The 24,061-nt window shown below is 40.2% G+C and overlaps 1 protein-coding gene across 4 annotated transcripts in view; it reads left to right on the top strand.

Annotated features, from left to right (window-relative positions):
• ADAMTSL3 (ADAMTS like 3) overlaps window positions 1–24,061 on the top strand; it is a 177,960-nt gene that overhangs the window by 4,032 nt on the left and 149,867 nt on the right. The window contains exons 1-2 of one of the 4 annotated variants that reach the window (XM_086849606.1): window positions 336–572; window positions 2,427–2,518. In XM_086849606.1, the coding sequence (XP_086705732.1) occupies window positions 2,438–2,518 (81 nt within the window). In that variant the 5' untranslated portion in view covers window positions 336–572; window positions 2,427–2,437. Of the gene's footprint in view, window positions 1–335; window positions 573–1,048; window positions 1,253–2,423; window positions 2,519–24,061 lie in introns of those variants that run through there. The other 3 variants (XM_086849607.1, XM_086849605.1, XM_086849604.1) reach the window with 3 other exon arrangements.

Raw genomic sequence — 24,061 nt, 5'->3', positions numbered from 1 at the left:
TAACAATAGCTGATATCATAGTTAAAGGACTGCTCAAGTAACTGTGGCAACTGAGACGGATGGAAAGCCAGGCTTTACAGGAAGCTGATACACTTTCAGCTGAGCCGTATTAGAAAAACAGAAGGTCGAGTCCTTAGCAGCACTCTTGCCTGTTACACAGCCTATTGCCGTAATGTACAGAGTGGGAAGAACAGCTGGCCTCAGGGCACAGCTGGCACAGAGCGGGCTGTGAGCTGCAGCGGCACGGGCAGCGCTGGTGTCTCGGGAAGCAGCGAGGAGGCTCCGCTCTGCTGCCGGCCGGGCGCCCCGTGTGCCGGGCTCTGCAGCCTGCGCTCAGCAGAGGGCGCTCTGCTCCCAACCATCGAGGAGCCGCTTCCCGTGCTGCGGAGAAACCTAAACAGATTGGAAAAGTTTCCAGTGCAACATATTTGAACAAACTCTTCATCGGTTATGTTTAGTTCACTGGAGCATATTTTTAACTTCAGTGGCAGGGATCAGAGCCCTTTCTCTACGTGCTGCTCTTAGCGGACTCGGCGAAAGCTTGGAACATCAGTGGAAGCCGTAGTGCAAAGGTAGAGGATTTTGGCGTTCCTGCTTAGCAGCTCGAAGCTCAGAGGGAGAACGAGAGCAAAACCGTCGTACGAGACATATTCGCCAGATTTACAGTAGGAAACCTAAAAATATTGTAGAGGGCAGCATGATTAAAGACCTACTCGGTGTGCGAGCAGATTTGCAGCTGTATAGCGAGAGTTGCTTGCAGATGAGACACAGGATGGTTGTGGTTTTGGAAGCTGCTTTGCATCAGATTCGGGGGCTGACTTCACGGTAGCTTTCGCCCCTCGGGGGAAGACGAACCGCTTAGTCCCGGGCTGCCGGGGTCTCGGCCCCCGACACGGGAGCGTCGCCAGTGCCTCGGGGGGAGGGAGGACGGGCCCGCTTGGCCGGCAGCCCGCTCCGGCAGGCCGGGGAGGCCGGGGCTGTGCTGGGGGTGCCGGGCCGGGCCGGGCCCCGCAGGTGGAGGCGGCTCCGGCCGGGGCCGGGCCGCGGCGGGCGGGGGCGGCCCGCTGCCAGCAGCCTGTAGGACCTTGGCTGAGGCGCGGCGGTGGGCTGGAGCCTGGCGTGAGGGAGGGGCCGCGGCCGGCGGGGCAGGATGCTGCATCCCCGGTGCCGTGACAGGCGAGGCTCTCCCGTGCGCCGGCGGTGCCCGGCCCGCTCCCCGCCGCCCTCCCGGCTCCCCGGCGAGCCGCACCAGGTGGGTGAGCTCCGGGGACAGGGCAGGGCAGCCCCCGAGCCTCTGCCCCGAGCGGGCTCCCTCGGCCGGGGCGGTGCTGGGCGAGGGTCGCTGTGCGGGAGGGCACGGGGTGAGGGGAGCCCGGACACCGGCACCTGGGAGACACCGCAGCCCGCCCGCCTCGGCCTGGGGCTCTCGGCACTGCCTGGACAGGGGAAGCTAGAAATCTTCCTTCTTTCATTATCATAGTTATATTATATTGAATGACAAAAGTATCAGGAGTGCTAATGGTTTTGAGAGGGAGGGGAACTTAAGGATGTTTTTGGAGGGAGGGAATAAAACGCTTCTTTCTGTAAGGAATTTTAATTATGTTCAGTTGACAGGTGCAAGAGCTGTTTGGATAGATAGTTTTCCTTGGGATGCCTGCTTTTTTAGAAAGGAGCACTTCATTTGGAGGAGAAGTTTGCATTTGCTGTGGGACTTGGCAAACTTGCGGGGTGTTGGCTGAGGGGAGGGCTCTTTGTGTGTATCGGGGTGCATAAAATTTGCACTGTTTTGAGATCACTCTGGTAGTGTATAGTATAAGGCGATAAAGTGCATTGACACAAGAAATTAACAGAATTAGTAATATTATTACATGATAGGGTTTTTGGCAATTTTAAATTTTTAAGCCCATGCTGGCCTTGTAATTTTGATGATCACCACGGATTTTTTTATTTTTTTATTTTTTTTCTAAACTCTGATTAAGCCCTGATTGTTTAATCACTGAGCTTTCAAAGGCAGTGCAAATGACTGCTGAAATCCCAGGTCTGGGCTTTCATCTCTGAGTGGGTGAAAGCACTGGAAAGTACATCAGAAATTTTATGCTCCTTGGATTTTACCTTCTAGAGATCAAGATGTCAGAGATTCCCAATTTGATAAATTCTTTTACTTTCAGGAGATACTCAAACTTGTCCACTGTTGCCTGATTCCCTGAACCTCTCATTTTGGTCCTATTTTGTGCCCTAATTGGAGCTGCCTCACCCTGCAGGCTGTGCTCATGGCATGCACTGCGCTCCTGCTGCTCTGGCCAGCACAGCACTCCGGTGTTTGCATTGCGCTGCTTCCAGCGGCCGGCCCAGTTTGCTTTAGTCATTGAAATTCTGGCGGAGCCTACTCGATTTTGTTTGTAACTTGAAACAATTTCTCTCAGCAGAGCCCCGAGGCATGAGGATGGCCAGCCCTAAAACCCCTGGGCTGTCCTGGGAGATCACTTGGCTTGCTTTTGCTCTCTATGCTCATCTACAGGTAGGTCATGAACTTGTTGCTGTTGTCATTCCTGGTCCTGCATCAGGTGATCTTGCTGCACATTTTACATTGCTGTTTTAAAACAGAAAACTGCTGAAGGAGCTGTTCTGTAATGAAAAGTCTCCCAAAGGGAGCATTTTCCTTTTACCAAACTTTCAAAGGCATCCATGTGGGAAATGAATATTCTCTCCCTGCTCAATATATTGTACCTGACTTTACCAGAGGATGACCAAAGGGAGATCTTGCCAGATGTGTAATGCTGTGGGTCTTTCTAGGCAGGACAATTGTTCTTTGCCCCAAGGAGTTTAAGCACCTGATAAATGTTAAGGTGCTGTAAGTGACGAGGATTGTAGAAATATCTAAAAGCATTAGAAAGTGGGAAGGCAGGGAAGGTGTTTGCTCCAAGTGTTCAATGAGTGCAGGAACGATAGAGGAAAAACCATAGCTGCCATCTGATCTATTGCCTGACACATGAGCCTGATCAGTTCCAAGAAGTGAGTATTTCAAGAAATATGGTGTGCTGGTGTGCCATGAAGATGTTGCTGCAGTATGTCATGCTCTATACTGAGAGTTCCCACAGCACAAAATGTTTCAAGGATTCTTCAGTCTTAAATACACACAAATCCATAAATCCCAAGGAAAAAAATTGGCTAAATAAACTGAGATTTACTTTTTAAAATGAATAGGAACCTTTTTTTTTAAGCATTGTAATAGTTTTCAACAAAAAAGTAAAATCTTTACATAAAATCAGTGTTGTTGTGTACTGTTGGTAGTATTGCAATGCTAAAAAACTGGAGCCTGATGTTCTGGGCATTATATACACATACATCCCAAAGAATTTTAGATTGAAGAACAATAGAGATGGCAAAAGTAAAACCAAAAGGAGTATGAAGAACTGAGGAGACTGTACTGGACAGCTGAGTAGGCTGTCATCAGTTTATGGTGGACTTTGAGGTTCAAGATAGTGGGAATGGGGCTCCAGTGCATCCTCAGAGCTGAGTGCTCTGTGTGCTGTGGGTGATTTGGCAGCAGGTGAACTCCTCTGTGGATTATGCTTGCAGCTAACCAGTACACTGAAATTACCTTACTTGAGTAAAGAACTTGTCATTAAAGTAGAAATTTACATCTGTATTAATTGTGCAGTAAAACACAGTGCATTCAACACATGTCTGAGCAGATAGGGCCACAGTGGGATCTGCTTTTTGCCTGCATGTTTCTTATGCAAGGACAAAACTGTAACAGATTTGCTATGCCTGTTCAGCTTGTATTTTTGTGTGCAAGCAATTGAGTGATGCTGTAATAACCAGCCCTGTAAAACACTCAGAAAATAGTTCATGAAGTTCCCTTAATAGTTCTGTTCAAGATGAGAATAGAAGCTAAGAGAAGGGAAGTGTCATTTTTGGTCTTGGACCTCTTGGTTATGAAGGGACCAATTTTTTTGCTTTTGCAGAATTTTTTGTGTATTTTTTCTTTCATATTTTTCTTATTGCAGAGCTGGAACCAGTAGTGGCATAGTTTCCTCTTCTCCACAAATGGTTTGGCATAGCTTCACTTGTCTCTTTATAATAAAAACAACCCAAACACATTGTAGTAATCAATTTGCTATTGTGAGTAGCTTTATGAACACTTCAATCCAGGTCAAATTTTATGATCTTGATTGTCCTTTAAAATACTGTAATCTGTGAGGCATATTTGAGTCATTAGCACTTAACCCCAATCTTGTAGGAGGCCTTTTTGCTCCTAAGTTTTAGATATTTTATCACAATTTCAGGCACATTAAAGATACTTTATATTATTTAGCATAACATTTTTGGTATCCAATAACCATTAATTCTTTAATTGGTTGCTTGGGGCTGTACTAAATGGACCACACACAGTCATTTTACTCTAATATTGTACCATAACTTCCACTTCTGTTGTTTTTGGCTATTAAAGTGCTTATGTCTGGAGCTAATCAATTAGAAACAATTGGATGCTGGGCAAGGTCACAAGTCTATGTCATATCACTTATGTGCAATTGATTAATTTCATCCTGCTTGAGGCAGGTACAGAATGAAAAAATGACCATTTAAAAAGAATGTGGTGGGAATGTGGTATGAATGTAATGCAAAGAAAACTTTACCATGAGAAGTTGTGAAAAAGAGGTTGCTGTTCCTGAGAACCAGTGGAACTTAACTTTGGTTATAGGAGCCCTTTCTGATTCTTCTCAACGTGGTAACAAGCAGCGTGATATTCAGCTGGGCTCCAAAATTATCTGCCCTTGCAGATGTGCTGTGTCTCAAATTTGACAGAATTATTTTGTTAATGGCAAATTAGTTTTTATACCAGTAGGTAAATTAGGTTTCCTAGCATAACCCAGGGAATTGTTTACCCCTGAGCATTGTTGAGATGCCTGATTGTTAAATCTGCTCTGTGACCAAGAGCAGTGACATAAATCACTTGGGAAGAGATCACTTTTGAATAAGGCTTGGCCATGTTCTTTTGCAAGTACAGAGCTGACCTTTTATTGTATGTGCCAATATAAATGAAATCAATGGAACTACATTAGTCTAAAGCCAGTGGTAATACAAGCAGATTATGTGTGTATCTTTTTCTTGAAAACAAACAAGTTATTTGTCTATCAAATGGTAGCAGCATCTTGGAGTAACTCATTGTTTATAAAGATTTAAATGATGACTCTATCCAAAGAAATTACTGTATTCTACAGATTATGTGTATTTGGGAATGTTAACTACATCCCTAGCCCTGAATTTATTGCTAAATATTGTTTAAAAGGCTCCTCACTTTTCCTCACATTGTAGCAGGAGGGCTATTAATTCTACAGATTTTTGGAGATGGTGAAGCTAACAAAGTAGAAATGTCCAAGCCCTGTTCTGCTGTTTTGAAGTGATCTCTTGAGTACACATTGCTTCATATTGGTAATTGAAAAGGCAGTATGTTCAGCCTGGTAATCAACTCTTTCTTAACCTTGTGATGATATTTTATTACATCATTCAGCTAGATGCTGTTATATATGTTATGAAATGTATGTAGGACTGTATATCTTTATAGTCTTACTAATGGATTACTGGCAGGAAGAAATGATGGCTAGCAGATTTGTATGGGCAAATATATATCAAAAATTTTACACATGGATTCATTTTAGATTTATTCTCTGGTATGTTGCTTTCAAATCAGGAATATGCTGATATTTTCTTAGGTTCCTATAGTCCAAATTAAACCCTCTACAAGTCAGTATGTTTTGCCCCCAAAGATCATGTGGTTGGTAATGTGTGCAGAGGGAGTAACAGCAAAGACACCATGTCTGGCTATTTAAGAAGCATTAGGTCTTGGTTTCTGTGGGAGAGAAGGTTTCATAGGTCATATATTCATTCAATAAACTGTTGGTTGCTTCCATGATTTATGTTCCTGCAATTCCTGCCTGCATTATGGTCTTTTCTATCTGTGATATTTTGGAAATGAAGGATATACATACTGAAAACATTATTGTCTTCAAAATGATTCTGCCATAACCAATCTGCCAAAAACTACCAACATAGTAAATGTCTTTAAAACTAAGCTTTGCAAGGCCAAAAATCTGATGTCCATTATATGACATAGTGGACTTGGAGACCATCTTTGTGGAAAACCTTTGGATTATTGTTTTACAGTCTCTGAATGTATTGCACACTGATGTCCAGAAACAGATTATGAGCTACATGCCATACAACATTCTTAAGTCTCCAGTAATAAGATACTTCCTTGATCAGAAGTATCAGGGTGAGATTGGCAAGTCCTGATTAAATCTGAAGCAGTTTTGTTTCTGTAGGCAGGTGGCAATTCTGCACCCATCTGGAGTTTTACCATCAGCCTCAAAAGGCCTGTGGTTTTATTCTTAGTGTGGAGATTGAGTTGCTGTTTCTAAAGACAAATAACACATCTGAGACTCTGTACAAGTATTCTGACTTAAAATATTCATTGCTATTGACAAGGTTGCAACTCAGTGACTGCATTACCAGAAAACTCGCTTAAGTTTCTGAATGTGTTTTAAAGTTATGACAGATAATGATTGCTCAGCCAGTGCTCATAGAATCTGAACTGCTGTTACCCTCAGTTTACAATCCAATAGTGGAATTGCCTGAAAGGTTGATGCATGTGTCTTGTGACTTGAGACACAAACTATGTATCAATGCTTACTTTTTAAAATGTGTCATAAAAAAAGTTAGCTATGGGAGAGGACCAAGAGTACAGATGTCATCAATGAAGGCACCCGTTTACTATCAAAGTTATTTGTTACAAAGATAATTTCTTGTGAAGCTACACTGAAAGTTGGACAGAAATTCTCAGATCAGTTGTGTGGAGAGCTGCAAATTTTTGTTTCCAAAACCAGATATCCATGAGTCTGGTAAGCTTAGAGAAGCTTCAAGAAGAAGAATTATTTCTAACAACTGCTAGTGACTTCTAATTTATCTTGAAAGAGTAGTCAAGAAACAAAAGAATGGCCCTACAATGATCTTTGGTTTAGAAGACACTTGAATTCTTAGTCACTGATAATTACTCATTCAAGTCTGCTTGGTGTGGCTGCATCCTTCATGTTCCTTACCAAACTGGGCCATAAATGGCATTGAGGTGGCAGTTTTGCACAGTGCACCAAATTCCATTCCTCCCTTTGCATCACAGAAAATACACATGATTGATTGTACTGATATTAAAGCTCTTACTCTTCATCCAGAATTCAAGACTTAGCCATTCAAAATAATGCATTTTGCTTCAAAAGAACATACATTTTAAAATCAGACTCCTTTTTATTGTGCAAATGTTGTACTTTAGTCAAATCTGAGTGTTATTACAGTTCTGTACAGTTAATAATTCTGTGGCTGTGGGCAGCCCAACACAATCACACCTGAACAATTCCAGTAGAATTCTTATTAGGCAAAATCTCCTCTGAACAGGGACAGTTTGTGCATGGTTAAAGAATGGGTTTGTTTTTGAAGTACAGTTTGATAGTGAGCACAGCATTCCAGAAAGGGTGCTGGAGATAGCCATGGCAGCTGCAGAGAGACTACCAAGAGCCAGGTAGGAACCATACAGCACTGCACTTCTGGTATGCTCCATGCACTCACTTTACTCCAGGTGATTGAAAATAGCTGCTTTAGGTTTTGAAATCATGCACATAACTTTCTTTCCTGTAAGGGGAGGACTTGATGTTAGCTGAAGACTGTGGACTGTCAAGTGGTCCTGCTTTTAAGAGTCAGAGTTTCAAAATGCCCTCACTCCAACTTGGAGGAGGAAGGACAGTTCTATAACTCCTTATTGGATGGTGACAGCCACACAAGAGTGCTAAATTAATGCAGATAGAGCAGTATTTCCAGAAGGGTTTGTGGAGTCTTTGTTTTGATGACTTTAAGTAAGACCTGAGTCATTAAACACAAATACTGTTAAGTACTCAAATGCATTGGTAAGTGCTGAGCTGGATTTTTCAAAGCAAGGTAAATTTCAATTAACCTAATGAGAGACAGGCATTAGGTGCCTTAGGCACTTCTAAATAGTCTGGCTAAATATTTTTCATCATATTTAGCTGATCAAACCAAAACTTTCACCCTAAAATTCCTTTGAAATAATAGGTTTCTGGTGTGTAGGTTCTAGTACTCAAGTGCATATTTGATAATATTTGAGAAGTGCAAGTACAAGTGTCACGTGTTTACAAAGGGAGGGCAGTTTTTGAGAACTTGGCCTAATAAATCCCTTCCAGGCAGCATATTACATAAAGTGTTTAGCAAAAATGTTATTTCTGTTTCTAATTTTGTATTTATTAGATTTAACATCATTATGGAGGGAAAATGGGAACAATATTTTCAGTCTGTTTTGAGAAATGTGGTTTCCAAGAATTGTCAGTTTGTCATGCTTCTGGATGCACTGGAAACACAGTGAATTCAAGTAAGCTCAACAAAATTGTGAAACAATATTAAAATTGCATTTATGATTGCAATTACTAGATTGTTGCTGTATGCTAATGGTTGTCATTGGTGTCCTGGTGGGAGGTCCCAACTGGTTAATAAAGCTGATTTGTAGCATTAAATAAGTGTAACATTTGTTTATATGTAGAATCATGTATTTCTGTGTTTATGTAATAGTGTTTTTCTCTGTCATCAGGTTCTTTGCCAAAAATTGAAGCTGCTTAAAATTTCTAGGACTCAGTCACCTGTTAGTGCATGCAAGCAAAACGGGGCTACATTTACAGTGTGTATATGTGAAAGGACCTATAGAGGCTCACTGCATGGTAAATCAAGGTGTGGAGGAGAATTTTGGTTGCCTCATCTTCTGCCTTTTAGAACCAATGAAGTAAGGTGACACGGACACACCTGCACTGCTACAGAATGTGAAGAGTGAGGGATTGTGTTTTCTCAGGCTCTGGCAATAAGTGTTTCCTAGCCTGCACCTTGCTGAAGTTCTGAGAAGATTGCTGGCTTTAATCCCAGCCGGCTGATTCAGCAAGAAATTAACTAACTCCAACCCCCCTGTTTTTGTTGCAGTTTCCCTGCTTATATACGTGGCTGTTCCAGGCTGTCTGCTGGGATGGAGAAATGTGAAGGGACAAGTTCTGGTTTTGATAAATTCCGATTTGCCTCTTCTGATGGATATTTTCTTTCTGACTACTGCAGCCTCTTGTGGTGTAGCAGTGGTGTGGAAGCAGAAGGCTGAACAAGCTCAGGGCTCTCTGTGGATGCATAATGAATGAAATATGCTAATATATGATTTGTCTTCCTCTCCTGAGAGTCCTCTCTTATTAGATGCTTTCAAGGTCTCATTACTAACTTGGTACTTTGTTTTCTCGAGTATTAAAATACATTTAAACTGTTCCCTGGCTGAGTAGGAGGGATGTGGGCTGAAAAGCCCAATAGCACACTAATGTCTTGAGTATTGTCTGCTTCCTAGGTAATATCCTAGTTGTAAACTGCCAGGTACATGTGGCATAATATGGATTCTTCAGCTGGTCTCATCAACACTTGTGTTGAAAGCAGGACAGAGAATACATCTGTCCATGGTGGGCTGTGAGCTGGATGCTATGTAGGGGATTTTGCTAAAGCCACTAACTGATGGGACTGCTTGAACAGGCTCTGGTTTTGTCCCCTGATTTTATAGCTTTATTTATATGAATATTAGGTGCTTTATGTGACTAAAAAATTGCATGTTTCTTCTAGGCTGGTGATTCTCAGGTAAGTCTTTACATAAAACAGCAGTTAACAGTGCTAATTGAACATTAGGAATTGATGTGAAAGGGAGGTGTAAGATAAAGCAAAGAGCATCATCCTTTCACTGTAGTAATTCCTGGTTTGCCTGTGCTGGTGCACTGTATACAGTTCAAATCCCTTTATGAACGGGGTGAAAAGGTTAGGCAGGAATCAGCTGATGACTTCTTCCTTTCAGTGCAAGAGCTGAGTGCCTGTAAATAAAAGTACTAGGAGGGAGATGGAAAACAGTGAAATGTGGGTTTCTTCCATGTAAGGATAATGATATTTGGCACTCCTTCCCATACTTTTTGAATAGAAGGTTCCATGGATGTCAGGGGAGACAGGATGTATAGTGGGCAGGTCCCCTTCACTATACAGATGAACTCCAGCAGGCTGGGGAGTCCAGGAAGGTGTTGCAGCATTCTTGCTCTGGAAATGCTTTTTTGGGTGTCCAGTTATTGGCTGCTGTTGGAAGCTGATAGACTGGATGGTTCCTTGGTCTGAATCAGTTCAGCTGTTCTTAGGTCATTTTGGTGTTCCTTGGGGCTACACTTGAGCATCATTGAACTAGAACCAGTTCTAGATTTCCTGGCACTTATGAATCATCATTTAGAAATTAACAAAGAAATACATGCTCCAAACTCCAGGAGTGTCTGGATGATTGTCCCAGATGTGGGAAATTTCTCTAAACTTAAATGGGTGTCTACATTCTGAGCTTCTTTGTGTCTGCTGGGAATATTTTTTATTTTTATATTGTTATTAATTTTTTAATGTGAATATTTTTTTGATATTTCTGCTATATTTTCAAATGTTAGAATTTTAGAATGATTTTTCAAGCATGAAAGGAAATTCAGGCTTAATTACTGGAAAAAACTTTTTATTTTTAAACAAACACTAGTATTTTCTTGAGGAAGACAAATAGAGAAACAGCTTCTGATATTTTATTAAATATGTCTTGGCTTAAGTTCCACTTTCATTATGTGATCAGTTCTTCTGTAAAACACAAATATTCCAGATATTTTCTCTGCATGAGAGAGTACTTGCCTTCCCCTCAGTGTGAAACTGCACACCCAAATGCTTTTCCTGTTTCCTTTTCCTCCCTCTTTCAGTTAAATTTGGAACACAATAGGTTGGTTAAAACTATAAGGAAAACCTCCAGAATGCTATCTTAACATATGGGGTTTTACCATGCAGCTGTTTATCTTCTGCTAGAAGGGAACTATAAATGTATTTTTAATGCCAGGAGCTGGGCTTAAAATGCCATTAGTTATCTGGTGGGAATAGATTTGAAAATTAGTAAGCAATTAGATCAGTGGGCAAATACATTTTACTTAATATTGTAAGTCTCATGGGCCATTCCAATATCCTGTTAGCATCACCTGTTCTTAACACTCAACCTTTTAAAGCTTTTTCCTTATGCAGTGTGACAATAAAAGGGAAAACTTTAACTCCTAAATAAAAATTAAGAATTTAATTTTAATTTTAAAATCCCCAACCTGCCTGGTGTCTCCAAGGGAAACAGAGAAGTTCTTGGAACACTAAGCTTTTCTTGGAGAAAATTTCTTCCTGTAGATAACCATCTTGAGAAGGGCCGTATTTGGGATAACAAAACATGTGGGTTTTGTTCTGATCTTTTGAACTTGCTTGAATTATGTCCTTAGCAGACACTGGTGATGCATTTGCTTGTAATTGCATATTTTTCTTGCTGAATTTAGACCTCTGTGAACCATCTGTAATGTGTTACATAGGTGCCACTATTTAGAAATGGGGGAAATATAGGAATTATAAACTTTCTTTTTTGCTATTTCAAATGTAAAGGCCAGTCTTTGAGGATGTTTAGGAAAAGACCTAGTTCTCTTCAGCTGTCCTATTGAGTGTCTCATCATCCCTTGTCTGTCAAAAGCTCACTTTAAATCAGTGATAGTATGAGGGCTCTTGTGCTCTAGGCACTACAAGATCTCAGGTCTGAAAAAAGATCCTTCATGAGGTTACTGTGCCACAAGTGAGACCTTATTTTGTAAAATTCAGGTTTTCTAATTCAACAGTACAGCATTCTGCACTTGAGTAACAAGTGAAGTCTGCAGACACTTTGTCTGAGACATCAGTGGGAGTTTTTCTGGAGTAAGACTTGCCCTTAGGAAGCAACAGAGGCTGAATTTTATTAGTGCTAACTAGTTGGCTATCATATTTCCTGTTGTGTGGTGTGAATCAGTCCATCTCTTCATCATAAGGACAGATGGCATTTTAAATGTTGCCTGCAGCTGCTTTCTTAAAAAATGGCTGTATTTGTATCTCTGGGAAAAAAACCAAAACCCAGAGATAATAAAGATAATTTTCTTGTTGCTTATAAACCTTGCAGGACTTGAAGTGATTTCCACTTTTTTACATGTCACTTTTTTATTTTGTGTCACTGAAGACCATTTTATCAGGCATTACTCTCCATCCCTGTTGGCAGGAATTCCTCTGAACTGCTGTAGAGGGAAACATCAAAACTGGTCCTTAGAGCATGTGCATTGTTTTTTCAGGAGAACTGAAGCAGAACATGGAAACTCTTTTTAAAAATTAGTGCAGGTTTTTGCCAGAATTGTTGTCTTCAGAAGATGTCTCTGAATCTTTTAAGGGGTTGCTCTCTTCACTGCATGGTGCAGTTCTGAGAGTGAGAAGTGAGACACAAGTACACCACCAGTGAGGAAGACAGAGCTGATTTCTCCATGTAGCAGCATTTTGTCGGTGCATATGAAAATTGACATCATGGTGTAGGAATGTTGACCGTGTTTTGCATTTTGCTAGCTGCACTTACTGGAAAGCATGTGTTTCAAAGGGAGTTTTCAATTTTTATAAGTCTTTGCTTCCATAATAGCCCAGTCTTATTTTGAATGTAGACTTGAGCTATGAATAAAATTTAACTCATGGAGTAAGATTCCTCTGGCACAAAATGTGAATGAATTATGCAAACGTTAACTAGTAATGTGCATGTCTGGGTCAGAGTAGTCACAGCCAACCTTTAGGTTCCACTGTTGCCACTCAGCATTGTCTTATTCTTTTCAAGAATGCCTTATTCTCAGAGTAAGGATGCTGAGTTTGGATGATCTTCTCCCAAGGAAAGTGTGTGTTCCCAAGAAAAGTCTGCACTAAGTGTGGAGAAAGCTTAGCTGGCTGCACAAAGCTAACCCTTTGGTTGTGGGAAACTTCCACTAATGTGATTTCTTAGTTCCAGGTGAGTCTGTGAAATAAATGAGCTGAGAAGTGAAGAAAAAAAGACTAGCAGCAATAAAAAAGTGGCACTAGCTCTTCATCTGGAGACTAATCATTCAGACAAAATTAGCAAAAATCAATTTGATTATCTTTCAATAATGGGCTGGCCTCTCTATTTGACCTTCATAATCCAATTAATCTTCCCAGAGTTATATACTATGTAGAAAGTTGGCAACCCAAATTTCCCATGTCATCGACTCTGTCCAGTCTCCTGAGAAAGTTTCCTAAGTGCAACATCCTTGCACCTGCTGGTTCTTCCCCAGCTCTTCCCAAAATCAGACTGCTCTGAACACCTTCATGAATTTATTCCATGTTATTGAAGCAATTTACTGATTTTAATAATGGGATTCCCTAGCTGATAGGAGACAGGTCCAGTTCCATTAACCTGTTCTTTTATTGAAAGACCCAATTCTTTTTTCAGTGTCTGGGAGAGATGGATTTGAAAGAGTTAGACATCTGTACTCTGAGAAATTACATCTGTGAAATCAAAAGTACCTAGGACCTGTCAAAGAGTCTATTTCTTCACCTGCAGAGAAAAGTTAGCACGTTTTTTCATGAGGGGTATTTAACAAACCTTGAAAAATACAACTCTATACTTCAGGAGTGCAGTGTCTCAATTCACTGCTGAAACTTTAAACTTTGCTCCTATGTGTATGCTATATGGAAATACGTGCCTGTGTAGCATATGTGATTGCACTAACAAAGTCTCAGGCAAACTGAGATTGTCTCTAGCTGGATTTTAGTCTGAATCAAGTGTTAGAAACCTGCAGGTTCCTCATGGACTCTTCCCTATGTATAAGTTACAGTGCTGCTGCATAAAACAGTGATTTAACCCAGCATTATTTTTAGTTGAGAAATTAGACACAATCAGAACTTTTTGAACAGCTGAGTAAGAACATGGGTTGAGAAAAATGAGGACTGATGCTTTATATTAAGGGTGATGCATTTTGCTAGGCTGAATGCCTGCTCTGGGCTTTGCAGTGGCATGATAGCTTTTGTAAAATAGGGGTCTACTTGCATCATTTTGTGTTGGAAATGACTCTTTTAATAAAGTAGCTTAGAAAAAAATTCCTGTGCAGAGCTCCATAAATAACACCAGATAGGTCAGAAATAACGTATGGAGCACCTGAGCAGAAATAAAATTTAGATTTCTGGGTACATTCTTGATTCTAATGGGTCTTGCTTTCAGCAACTTATTACTCTGTGCAGGTATTTGTGTTGAAATTTATCCAGTTCTCTTCATCGATACTTGCTCTGTTCAGTTTTAAAATGCTGGTGTAGCTCATCTGTGTCTACTGCTCTTTTTGGAGAGCTGCCCTAGCAGTGCAGCTCCTGTGGGCTGTCAGTACCAGAGGATCTCTGCTGCAGAAGGGATTTTTCCCTCTGTGGATTTTGGTGAGGGTTGGTGAGGTACTCAGCCCTTCCCCAAGGCTCTGGAGCTGCAGAGAGCTCTCAGTGGGGTCAGTCCTGGCTGCTCTGAAGTTTCTCAGAGGCATTTAAGTCAAACTGCAGGGCTCTCAGCTAGCTGATATTGATATCCTACATCTTGGTAATTTTTACTCTATTTTTTTTATTTGCCAACTGCAAAGAATTTAATGATTACTCTTAATATTTCATCAGAACATTTCCACATAAGCAGCTGTATTTCAAATATATCTCAAATGTTCAATTTTTAATTGTCATTATACCTACCTATGACTTTAATTGTTTATTTCTAGAATCTGATTTCAAGTAGAGCAAGAACTGTACAAGCTTTATTGTTAGGGGTGAAATTTAAACTTTATTGGGATTAAGTGTTTAATAGTATAATTTGCTGCATATGTTGCAAATACAAACTGCTATGAATAGATCCTCTGTAGAAAAAAAAAAGCATTTGATATGTTATATATGGACTTAAATCCAATATGTTGTTATCTTTAACTAAAGGAAATTATAAGAAGAGATTTACAGAGGAGGGTTTATTCTATTAACTTTAATTTCTTTAAAACTTTTCTCAACTGAACTGAATTTAGTTTCTGTATTTTGACTTTGTTTAAAATGTGCTGTACATAACTTCCTCTGTTCCTTGAATATTATTCTGAAAATAGTACAAATTGGCTGTTTTTCATCTACCTGAGAAGAGAAAAATATAATTAGTAGCAGTAGGTGGATTATTTATTTAAGTGGGGTGCCCTGATTTTCTATTTGTCCACTCACAGTAGACTTGAGGATTTAAGCACAAGGTTTCCTGTTACATTACTCGATTTTTTTAAGATGTAATTTCTGTACCTTGCAAATAACTGAGAGGGAGACTCTCCCTTTCTTACATGTCTTTGGCCCCTAGCCTCCCAGAAAGTAGTAGTACAGAACACACTGATTTAGAATAGATATTGGTTTGGATTCTTATGACTTTTAGGTAATTTGGAATGACTCTGTGTTTGTCAATTGCAAAAATATAGAATTTTAGACTACTTTGAGATTTAGAAACCATATTTTTGGCCAAGAACTTTTGATTTAGAGATTTAATTATTGTCCCACACTTCCTTTTAAAGGGTGTAGCTGTTTCTTAGAGGGTTTTATATAAATAGGTAATCAGGGTTTTTAAAAACAAAATTGGTTGTATTTTTTTATAGAACAATTTGCAGTCAGTACCTTTTTTATTGAAGTACACACAATTTTTATTGGAGTAACACAAAATGTGGGAAATTGGTGCATGAATTATCTTAACTCTAAGAAAGAGCAATCATATAGGAACGGGATAAATCTCACTCAGTCATATTTAAAGGGTTTTCTGTTAGAGGGCAAAAAATTTTAGACCTTGTGTAGGATTTCCTTCAGCCTTTCCACCAGGAACTATAAAAAGGTTGTATAAAGACACAGAATAATTACAGCCTGAGTCAGGCCAACAAGTTGGCTTTTTTCACTATAATCACAATAAAAGAACATCTATCTTGGCCAAAAGAACTGGGCTCTGAAATAGAGATGTTCTGGACTGATAATCCCAAGTGCAGCCAATCTTGCAGAGAAATACACAGGTTAATATTTATATTTGGATCTTTTTATTTAAAATGGATGCTGTTTAGGCTTCTTATTATAGCATTTTACTCTGTGTAGGATGCAGAGGAAACCAGCCTATAAAACATGCAAATGAAAATAGGAATACTGCCACAGGTAACTCCAACATGGCTTAACAGTGAGACTCTTATTGTTTTCAATTTGCAAAGCAGTGGAGAATGTGAAGAAATGTATAATTATGCAGGATAAGAATAGATCAGCTGAATCAGTAAGATCACAGTATTTCACACCGCTGCAAATTCACCAGGTTGTGAAGATTCCAGCTTCAGTAGTTTCTTGTGTCGTGGTTGTCTTTAGTCTGAGAAGTTATAGATGTGTAGGGCAAAAGGAATCTTCTACAATTAAAAAAAAGGGCAGATGAATTTATTTCCCTCCCTTTGCACAGTCCATTGTTCTTGGATGCTGTCTGTATTTTGAAAAGTCTTAGAATGCTAAAGACAAACATATGAGAATCTGGAACCATGCTAAAGCTTTAGATACTGAGCTGTTAGGGTTGGCCTCCGAGCTCACTTTAGCTTGTACTGGCAAACTAAGAGCTGACTGCGGATAAGAAAATTCAGGGGAGGTTATTGCCATGGATCCTTCCAAAAGTGCTCAGGAGTAGTTGAAAAATATTCTGTAGGAATAGTGCCCCTCTGTAAATCTTTAAAATTAAACTATGCTGTCAAGAATTCTGTTTAACCTTAAGTGCAAATGCTGGTGGTAAAAGAGCAGCTGCTAGATACACAAGAGTAGATGATGTTTCACCACTGGTTAGGCATGAGGCGTGTATGAGGGGACTTGACATTTCCTCTGGCCTTTACTGGTTTTAAAAGTAGTCAGCAGAGTATCCCATGTCCTACAAGAGGCATGAGTTTTTCAAAAGACAAGGTCAAGGGGAAAAACCAAGATTGTGTACTCTTTAGAATTCAGTATCTTTTTGAAAAGCTTTTCCTTAGTAGTCATCCTACTTCTGAGCAAAATCGTGGTGTTTTCCACTTGGCTGGAGCAGAAGAGGCTGAATGAGTCATCTTGTAAAGGATGTCCATGGCACTTAGAGCTGATTGCTCGTTTTGCATGAAGGTAAATGTGTTTAGAGATTTGACTGTACCAGCTGCAGCAATAAGAGTCAGTCCCTCCACAGCCTTTACTGTTCAACCAGGACAGCTTAACTACAGTCTGTGCTTCGTGTTCAGTTGTGGATCTCTAAGTTTCAGCTGCTGGTAGGTCCAGTGAAATGCCAGTATCTTGGTAGCTGCTGAAAAGTTATCACTTCCTCCAGTTAGCGTTTTCAAACTGCTGGCAACGAGAAGGAAATGACCATTTATCCTACTGTCCATCTGCTATGCCATCATAAACTCCAGAGCAATATTTGGAGTAAAATTATTCTGTTAAATTTCCTGTAGAAAGATAGTCATAATTGGAAAGCAGTGCATGACTTATGACATGTCTCAGTTCATCTGTCCTGGGAACTATCCATTGTACACACACATCTGCTTCTGTACACCCACACAGGATGGGAAGATATTCCTCCACAGGAAGGTCTTCCGTTCCCTCAGAATGCAGGTGGTATGTATTGGCAAATCACGTATTGTGGATGTGGGGGCCAAGTTCCCAGAGCAATGCACACAGAGTGAAGCAATTCACTCAGCTGCTCGAATGAGAATACAAGATGGGCGAGTAGGAATACAATCACAGGGCCCATCTTCCCCTGTTCCTTCTGTGATAACTGTTTCACTCACTTCTACTTGCCACTTGTTGCATTTGAAATATTGACCTTTAGAAGACTAAAATTACTATATAATGAGATCAGTCACAAGGAAGACATGGTGCTTAAAATATTTAAAGAAAATGCAGCGCATTTAATAGGGCATCATACATTTTTAAATTCCAAAACTCTAGACAGTGTCTTGCCTTTGAATTACGGATGTTCCTAAGTGCTGTCCATTTCTTATCCTTTATCTGTTCATTGAATGTCTTTCTGTAATCACCTGGATCATTTTAAAATTGCTTAATATAATTTCTTTGCTGGGCATGGAAGACAGGTGATAGAGTTGTAGAGTTGAAGCTATCCTGATTAGAGCAGGCACCCTGTTCTGAATTAGAAGTTTCTATTTTCATTTTATGTCTGACTTGCTCAGCTGTGTCTTTTAACATTTCAGCAATTCTAGTCCATTCAGAGGATTTATTTCATTCTTTCCAGCAGCAGGGTCTGTGTTTATCTTTTCTCACCCCAGTAAGAGCCCTTTCCCCTTCACCATATCAGTCCTCCAGCATTACTGTACACATTGTATAGAAGGACAAAAATGAGTCATTAAACTAATGACCATTAGTCTTAACAGTTGTCACTGAAGAGAGGCCTGCAGTGCCTGTCATGTGAACTTTTAATTGCTCTGGGGTTTGCTGCTAAAGCAGAGTAATCTAAGTAGTGGCTTATTAGTGAGTGTACACGTGAAATGCTGTCAGTTAATGCTGGTAAATGAGTTGTGACCAGGAAGGGAACAATCTTCAGATTAATGGTATGTCCTCTTACACTGTTGCATTATTGGGTTTTTTTTCTGTTATTGAACCTTTTTCTAGTTAGCATTTAATTTTTAATGCTGTATAGTGTGTCTGGCTCAGTACAACTGAGTTAAAACTTTGCCCTGCTTGAGATGCTTCCACTGGCAAGAGAGAGAGATGAAATATACTTGAACAACCACCCTTTCTCCCTTGCAAAAGGTGAGAAATGGATGGATTATAAATATCAAGACTGGCATCACTGAAGGAGCAGTTAAGCTGAGATTTAAATGTAGCTAAATTAGAGTGCTTGGAGAAGTGAGTTGCAGTGTTTGAACAGTGGGCCTCAGTCTGGGAAACCATTTCAGGTTTCACAGGCTTCAGCACATCAGGTGGGAATGATGATACTGGAAGTCACTGTCAATAATCTCAAAGTGGCAGATGAGTGATAAGACAGAAGTAATTTCTTAGGGAAAAGTGGTTTACTATGAAGTAGCATGCTTTGCCTCATGGTTGGTGTATCAGAATTCCTGACACCAGTAAAGCACAGAAAGTTAAAACCTTTAGAGTATTTTCAGAAATGTGTTTGAGACTTAGAAACTGTGTGCTATGAACAGTTTCTTTCGGGAATTTCTTTTTAAAATCATGCTGAAACAGGTGTGCACACGTGGAGGGAGCTTGGCTGAAAGGCATTCACCTCATGTGCCTTATTAATAGCCTTAAACCAACATTCCTACAGCAGAACCATGACCATTTAACTGCTTCCTCATTGTGAAAATGTGCCTGACCAACTCAATGTGCAAGGCTGCTCAGTCCATAAACCCTGCAAAGGGACTTATTGCAGTGGAGAAAGAAGAGTAGACAAAGAACTGGGTTAATATCACGAAAATTATCAGAAGTAGTGGAAAACTAACAGTGGAAAAATCACATTTTCCTCACCATATGGTGAACGCATTCATGTGCTGAGCTGTTGGAAATCCTAAGCGAGCCTGGGAGTGAACATCTGGCTGGGGCATTTCTCTACAGTCTGCTTTCTTCCAGGTGAGAGAGGATTTGTCAGCTAGAGGTAACAGGGAGGAGAACCACTTTGATTATTTACACTCTTATTCAGGGTGGTCTGTCTTTGTAAGTAGAATTTTGGGATACACCCCTCTCTGCAGCCCCTCTTTTAAAAAATGTTGACAAGATGTAGCAGGCGCTCTCGGTGCTCAGCTGAGAAAGGTGGATGAAGAGCAGTGTTAGCCCAAGCTCTCCTGTGGCACTTAGAGGACTATTCAGTCATTGAGAAACTTTCTGATGGTAGATATGGATTATCAGAAGCTTTCTATCTTTCTGACTTGTCAGAGTTGCTCAGTTACATGCCCTTTGGGTTCCCCTACTTCAGTTTTGGGCTATTAAAAAGAGTTGTGCCAAAGATGTGTTTTCTTGATGAGAAATGATTCCAGTTCTTGGTGGCTGAGAGTTTGCCCGTTTCCAGGTCAATTTCTATTATGAGAATTTGAAGTCATTTGCAGTAGCAGAGCAATTCCATCCACTTCATCTACCTGTTTAGTTCATGATAAACACCACACTGTTGCTGATGACAACATTGTACAAACAGTATGCAATGAAGAAAAATTACCAGTGCTAGGGCAGCCTTTTCTGGGCGTTGAATACTTGCTGATTTTTACCTGCCACCTGAATCAGAAGCAGATGTACAGAGATTGAGGGCAGGGAGAAAACTCCCTGTCATTAGCAATGAAAGGCATGGCAGTGCCCTGCAATGTATGATAGAATCACAGTTCAGGTTTCCTCACATGACAAAAGTCTCTGGTTTTAACTGCACTCATGAACAACTTTAATGTCAAAATCTTCAGCATTTAGCTCTGAAGTGTATAGTGGTTTAGGATTTTTTTTTTCCCCCTAAGTGCCGTGGTTTTAATACCATTCCATCACCCCACACATTTCCCTTCTTTGTGTTTTCATTATGCAACAGGAATTCTCTTAAAAATCTGGATCCGCCACTAGTTCTAGCAGGTGTTTGGCTCCTGAGTGCCAGAGATTTTTTTTCTTCAAACAGCTTATGGATGAGAATTTCACTGCCCTTAGGCACAATTTCAACTGAAGTATATGAAAAGCGTGTCAGTTCAAATTATATCACTATTAAAGAAAAAAACTCAAAAGGAAATTAAATATAAATAATCATACTAACATAACATAATATTAATAACATTAAGGTTATAATTTAAATTAAAAAGAGTTGGGAAAATCTGAGTCAGAAGTCCCAGACTCTCCTGAGAGCAGCCATTGTAAATGAGGATATTGACAACTTTGAATCACACAATATGTCTTGATGAATAGTACAATAATACTGGAGTGTATAAGAACTAAATGTATTTTTTAGTTCTGTATAATATACTGTGTGGGAGCTAAGTATTGTGTGAAGTCTTGTATCCTAATTTCCCTCATCCTTATCCTGTTTATCTGATGGTGGCTAACACTCTTCTGCTGTACCTCACAGTCCCAGGTCCCATTTTACTCACATATAAATATACAAATTGCTAGCGCCTGTATTGCCTTCCTTGGGCTGTTGAGACCTGCATGAAGAAAAGCTGGTCATATGTAGTGGATGGTTTTTTTCATTAAATCCTGAAATCTGCTGTCACACCAGTGTGAGCATGTCACTGTGGCCAGGTGAAAACCAAGAGGCATTTTACAAGTGCTCTGCAGAATTGTTAACAAAATGGTGCCATGAAGTTTCACCTGCCCAAAATTTTTGCTTTATGTTAATTTTTAGGAGGATTTTTGTTTAACTGCAACTTTTTGATACCTAGGAGCTCTCACACCTTTCTTGTAACCTTTCTTCAGCATTATTAGTTATCCAGTCTGGATACTGGGAAAGGGGATGAGGAGGAATTAATTTATTAGAGAAGGGTGATGTTGGTCTTGCAAGTCAATTTGGTGCTGTTTATCTCACTAGGAAAGGATTAGAGTTCCACAGCCTTTTGTTCTTCTTATGAGACCTCTATTCATCATTTTTTGGTGGTGGTGTTGAGTTATCCTGAGTTCTGTGTTAATGCATGGCCTGCCAAAGCTACTAGGGTGTCTTGTACCTTCATGGTGGGGGTTTCTTCCACCCATTACAGGAATGACCCTGTATCCTTTCTCATTTAATTTCATTCTTTCCTTTGCTCCTTAAGCAATGTGAATCTTGCATGTGTTGATTTGTTGAGCTTTATTATCCAGCTGGCTCTGACAGTGGTCCTACAGAGCCTTAAACTGTGTTTCTTTCTTGCCTTTTGTACAGAGATTTGCAGTTCCTCAAAGATTGTTCTTCCAGTCTCCTCCAGTCTGTAAGTGGACCTGCAATTGTGGTCATAGACAAGCAGAGTTGTCACTTTCCTGCAAAGGAGTGCAGGTGTCAGCAGCTTGTCAACAAAAGAAAAATCCTTTACCACGTGCTACTCATGATAAAGGACACTAATGAAATGTCCTGGATTTGGCTACGTGGAGTTAATTTTCCACCTGGTAGCTGGTATAGTGCTGCATTTTGGATTTAGGATGAGAACAGTGGTGCTGTGGTCATTGCTGAGCAGCGCTTTCTCTAAGTCCGGGACTTCCCCTGTTCTTACACTGTCCTGCCAGCCAGGAGGCTGGGGGTGCACAAGTAACTGGGAAAGGTGACTCCAGGTTCCCAGTGGATGTCCCATGCTGGATGGGGACACACTGAGCAATAAAACCATGGGGAGTTGGCCAGAGGTGGGTGGCTGATTCTCAGGGACTGGCCAGGCATCAGTCAGCAAATACAGAGCAATTGCACTGGGCATCCCTTGTTTTGTATATTCTTTTATCATCATTATTATTGTTTTGTTTTCCTTTTTTTGTCCTATTAAGCTGTCTTTATCTCACACCAAGTTTCACCTTTTTCCTGATTCTTTCCCCCATCTGGCTGCAGGGATAAGTGAGGGAATGTCTGGGTGGTGTTTAACTGCCTGTCAGGTTAAACTGCAACATGCAACTTAAAAAAAAAAAAATATTACAGATTATCCTGGTTTCTCTGCTAAGGATGCTCATAGTACTTCTGTAGCATATTTTTTTTCTGTGGAGATCATGAGAACCCTTAGAAACTGTCAATGAATAAAAGATAGAGCTCCACGAGAATATACTCCAATAATACTAAAAGAACTTTATTTAGGACAAGAATTTTACCAATTACTAGGTTTCTTAATAAAGAATACAAAGAAGATTTTGTCTAGAATAGTGGAACAGATGGTGGAAGAGGTGATAAAATCTTTTTAGACTTCAGTCACCTATGTCTGTCTTTCAAGATTTTAAAAAGAGGTTTAAGTGAAATAGTATTTTCTGTCTCATTTCCAGATATTCCTTCCTTTTACTGTTATATCACAGAGGCTAGTTAATAAAGATGGTAAAAAAAGAGTGAAAATATTCCCCAACCCTTCCCATTCCCCCAAAGCACAAGCTTTGAGGAACATGCAGGTAGAAACTCCACTCACCAGCATAGATTGTTTTATCTATGCGCTATAAAATTGCTTTTCTGTTGGATCAAAACATGGCTGTGCCCCTTCCCCATTCCCCAAGGCTAAGCTAAAGACTTGGGGAAATAATTGGGTATTGCATATTTTGAAAGCAGGATCTGATCCACAGTCAGTAACTTTCTGACAGTAATTGGAAGTGAGCTGCTCTGGGGTTATCTTGTCTGGACACTGAATTTTCCCCCTTGGCTCTTATTGGTACAAAACTAGAGAGAACCGAGTAAGCAGTGTTGCTCACAGACCTAGCAGTGTTAAATTGCAGGGGATGCTGTCCTGCTGCAGCTGGATTTGGGCCCTGGTTCTGGGAGAAGGTCCCTGGGAACTTTGCCACTGATATCACTGGGAGCAGCTTCAGTCTGCTGGTGCTGCTCTTCTTAGAGCAAATTTTAGGCATATCTGATCAATTCTTTGGAAAGAAGGCAGAGTCTGCCTAACACAGAGTTTAGAAGAAGCTTCACTGGAAGAAGGAAAACATCAGTGTTCATATGTCTTTTAGGAATATGAACGAAAATAGATATTTAAGCTGGGTTTTGAAAGTAAATGAAGTTTTGGCTAAATCCTACTGCAGCCTTTCAGTGAAATGTTTAATCTTTTAGCCAGACAATAGAAAGAGAAAACATAAGTAATTGTTGATAAATATCCAAAAGCTTAATCACTAGTATAAATTTTAGAGGGTGCAGAAAAAGATTTCAAAATGTGCTGATCTCAGCCTGCAGCCCAAGCTATGCCAAAGAAAATGTATTTACATTTAATCAAGAAAAATGGTGGTAGAAATGTCTGAAAGATGGGATCTTAATTAAAAAACAAAATGATCTCCATTGTTCTTCCTGTTTCAGTGTTGGCTTAAGGTTGTACAAACTGAGAGGCTGAAGAAAAGTTTAGGCTGAGCACTTTTATTCTGGTGACGTGATCTTAAGCACATTCCAGTGACTGGAATGACTCCGAGTGCTTGAATGGGCACAGGATGGTTGGAGCAGCAGAGATGATGAAGGCAGTCACTTTCTTGCAGCTGT

Source organism: Cyanistes caeruleus, chromosome 13, assembly GCF_971803275.1.
Source record: "Cyanistes caeruleus chromosome 13, bCyaCae1.hap1.1, whole genome shotgun sequence".
NCBI lineage: Eukaryota > Metazoa > Chordata > Aves > Passeriformes > Paridae > Cyanistes > Cyanistes caeruleus.
Note: the sequence above shows the minus strand (reverse complement) of the source record. Positions and strands in the feature narration are given on the sequence as shown.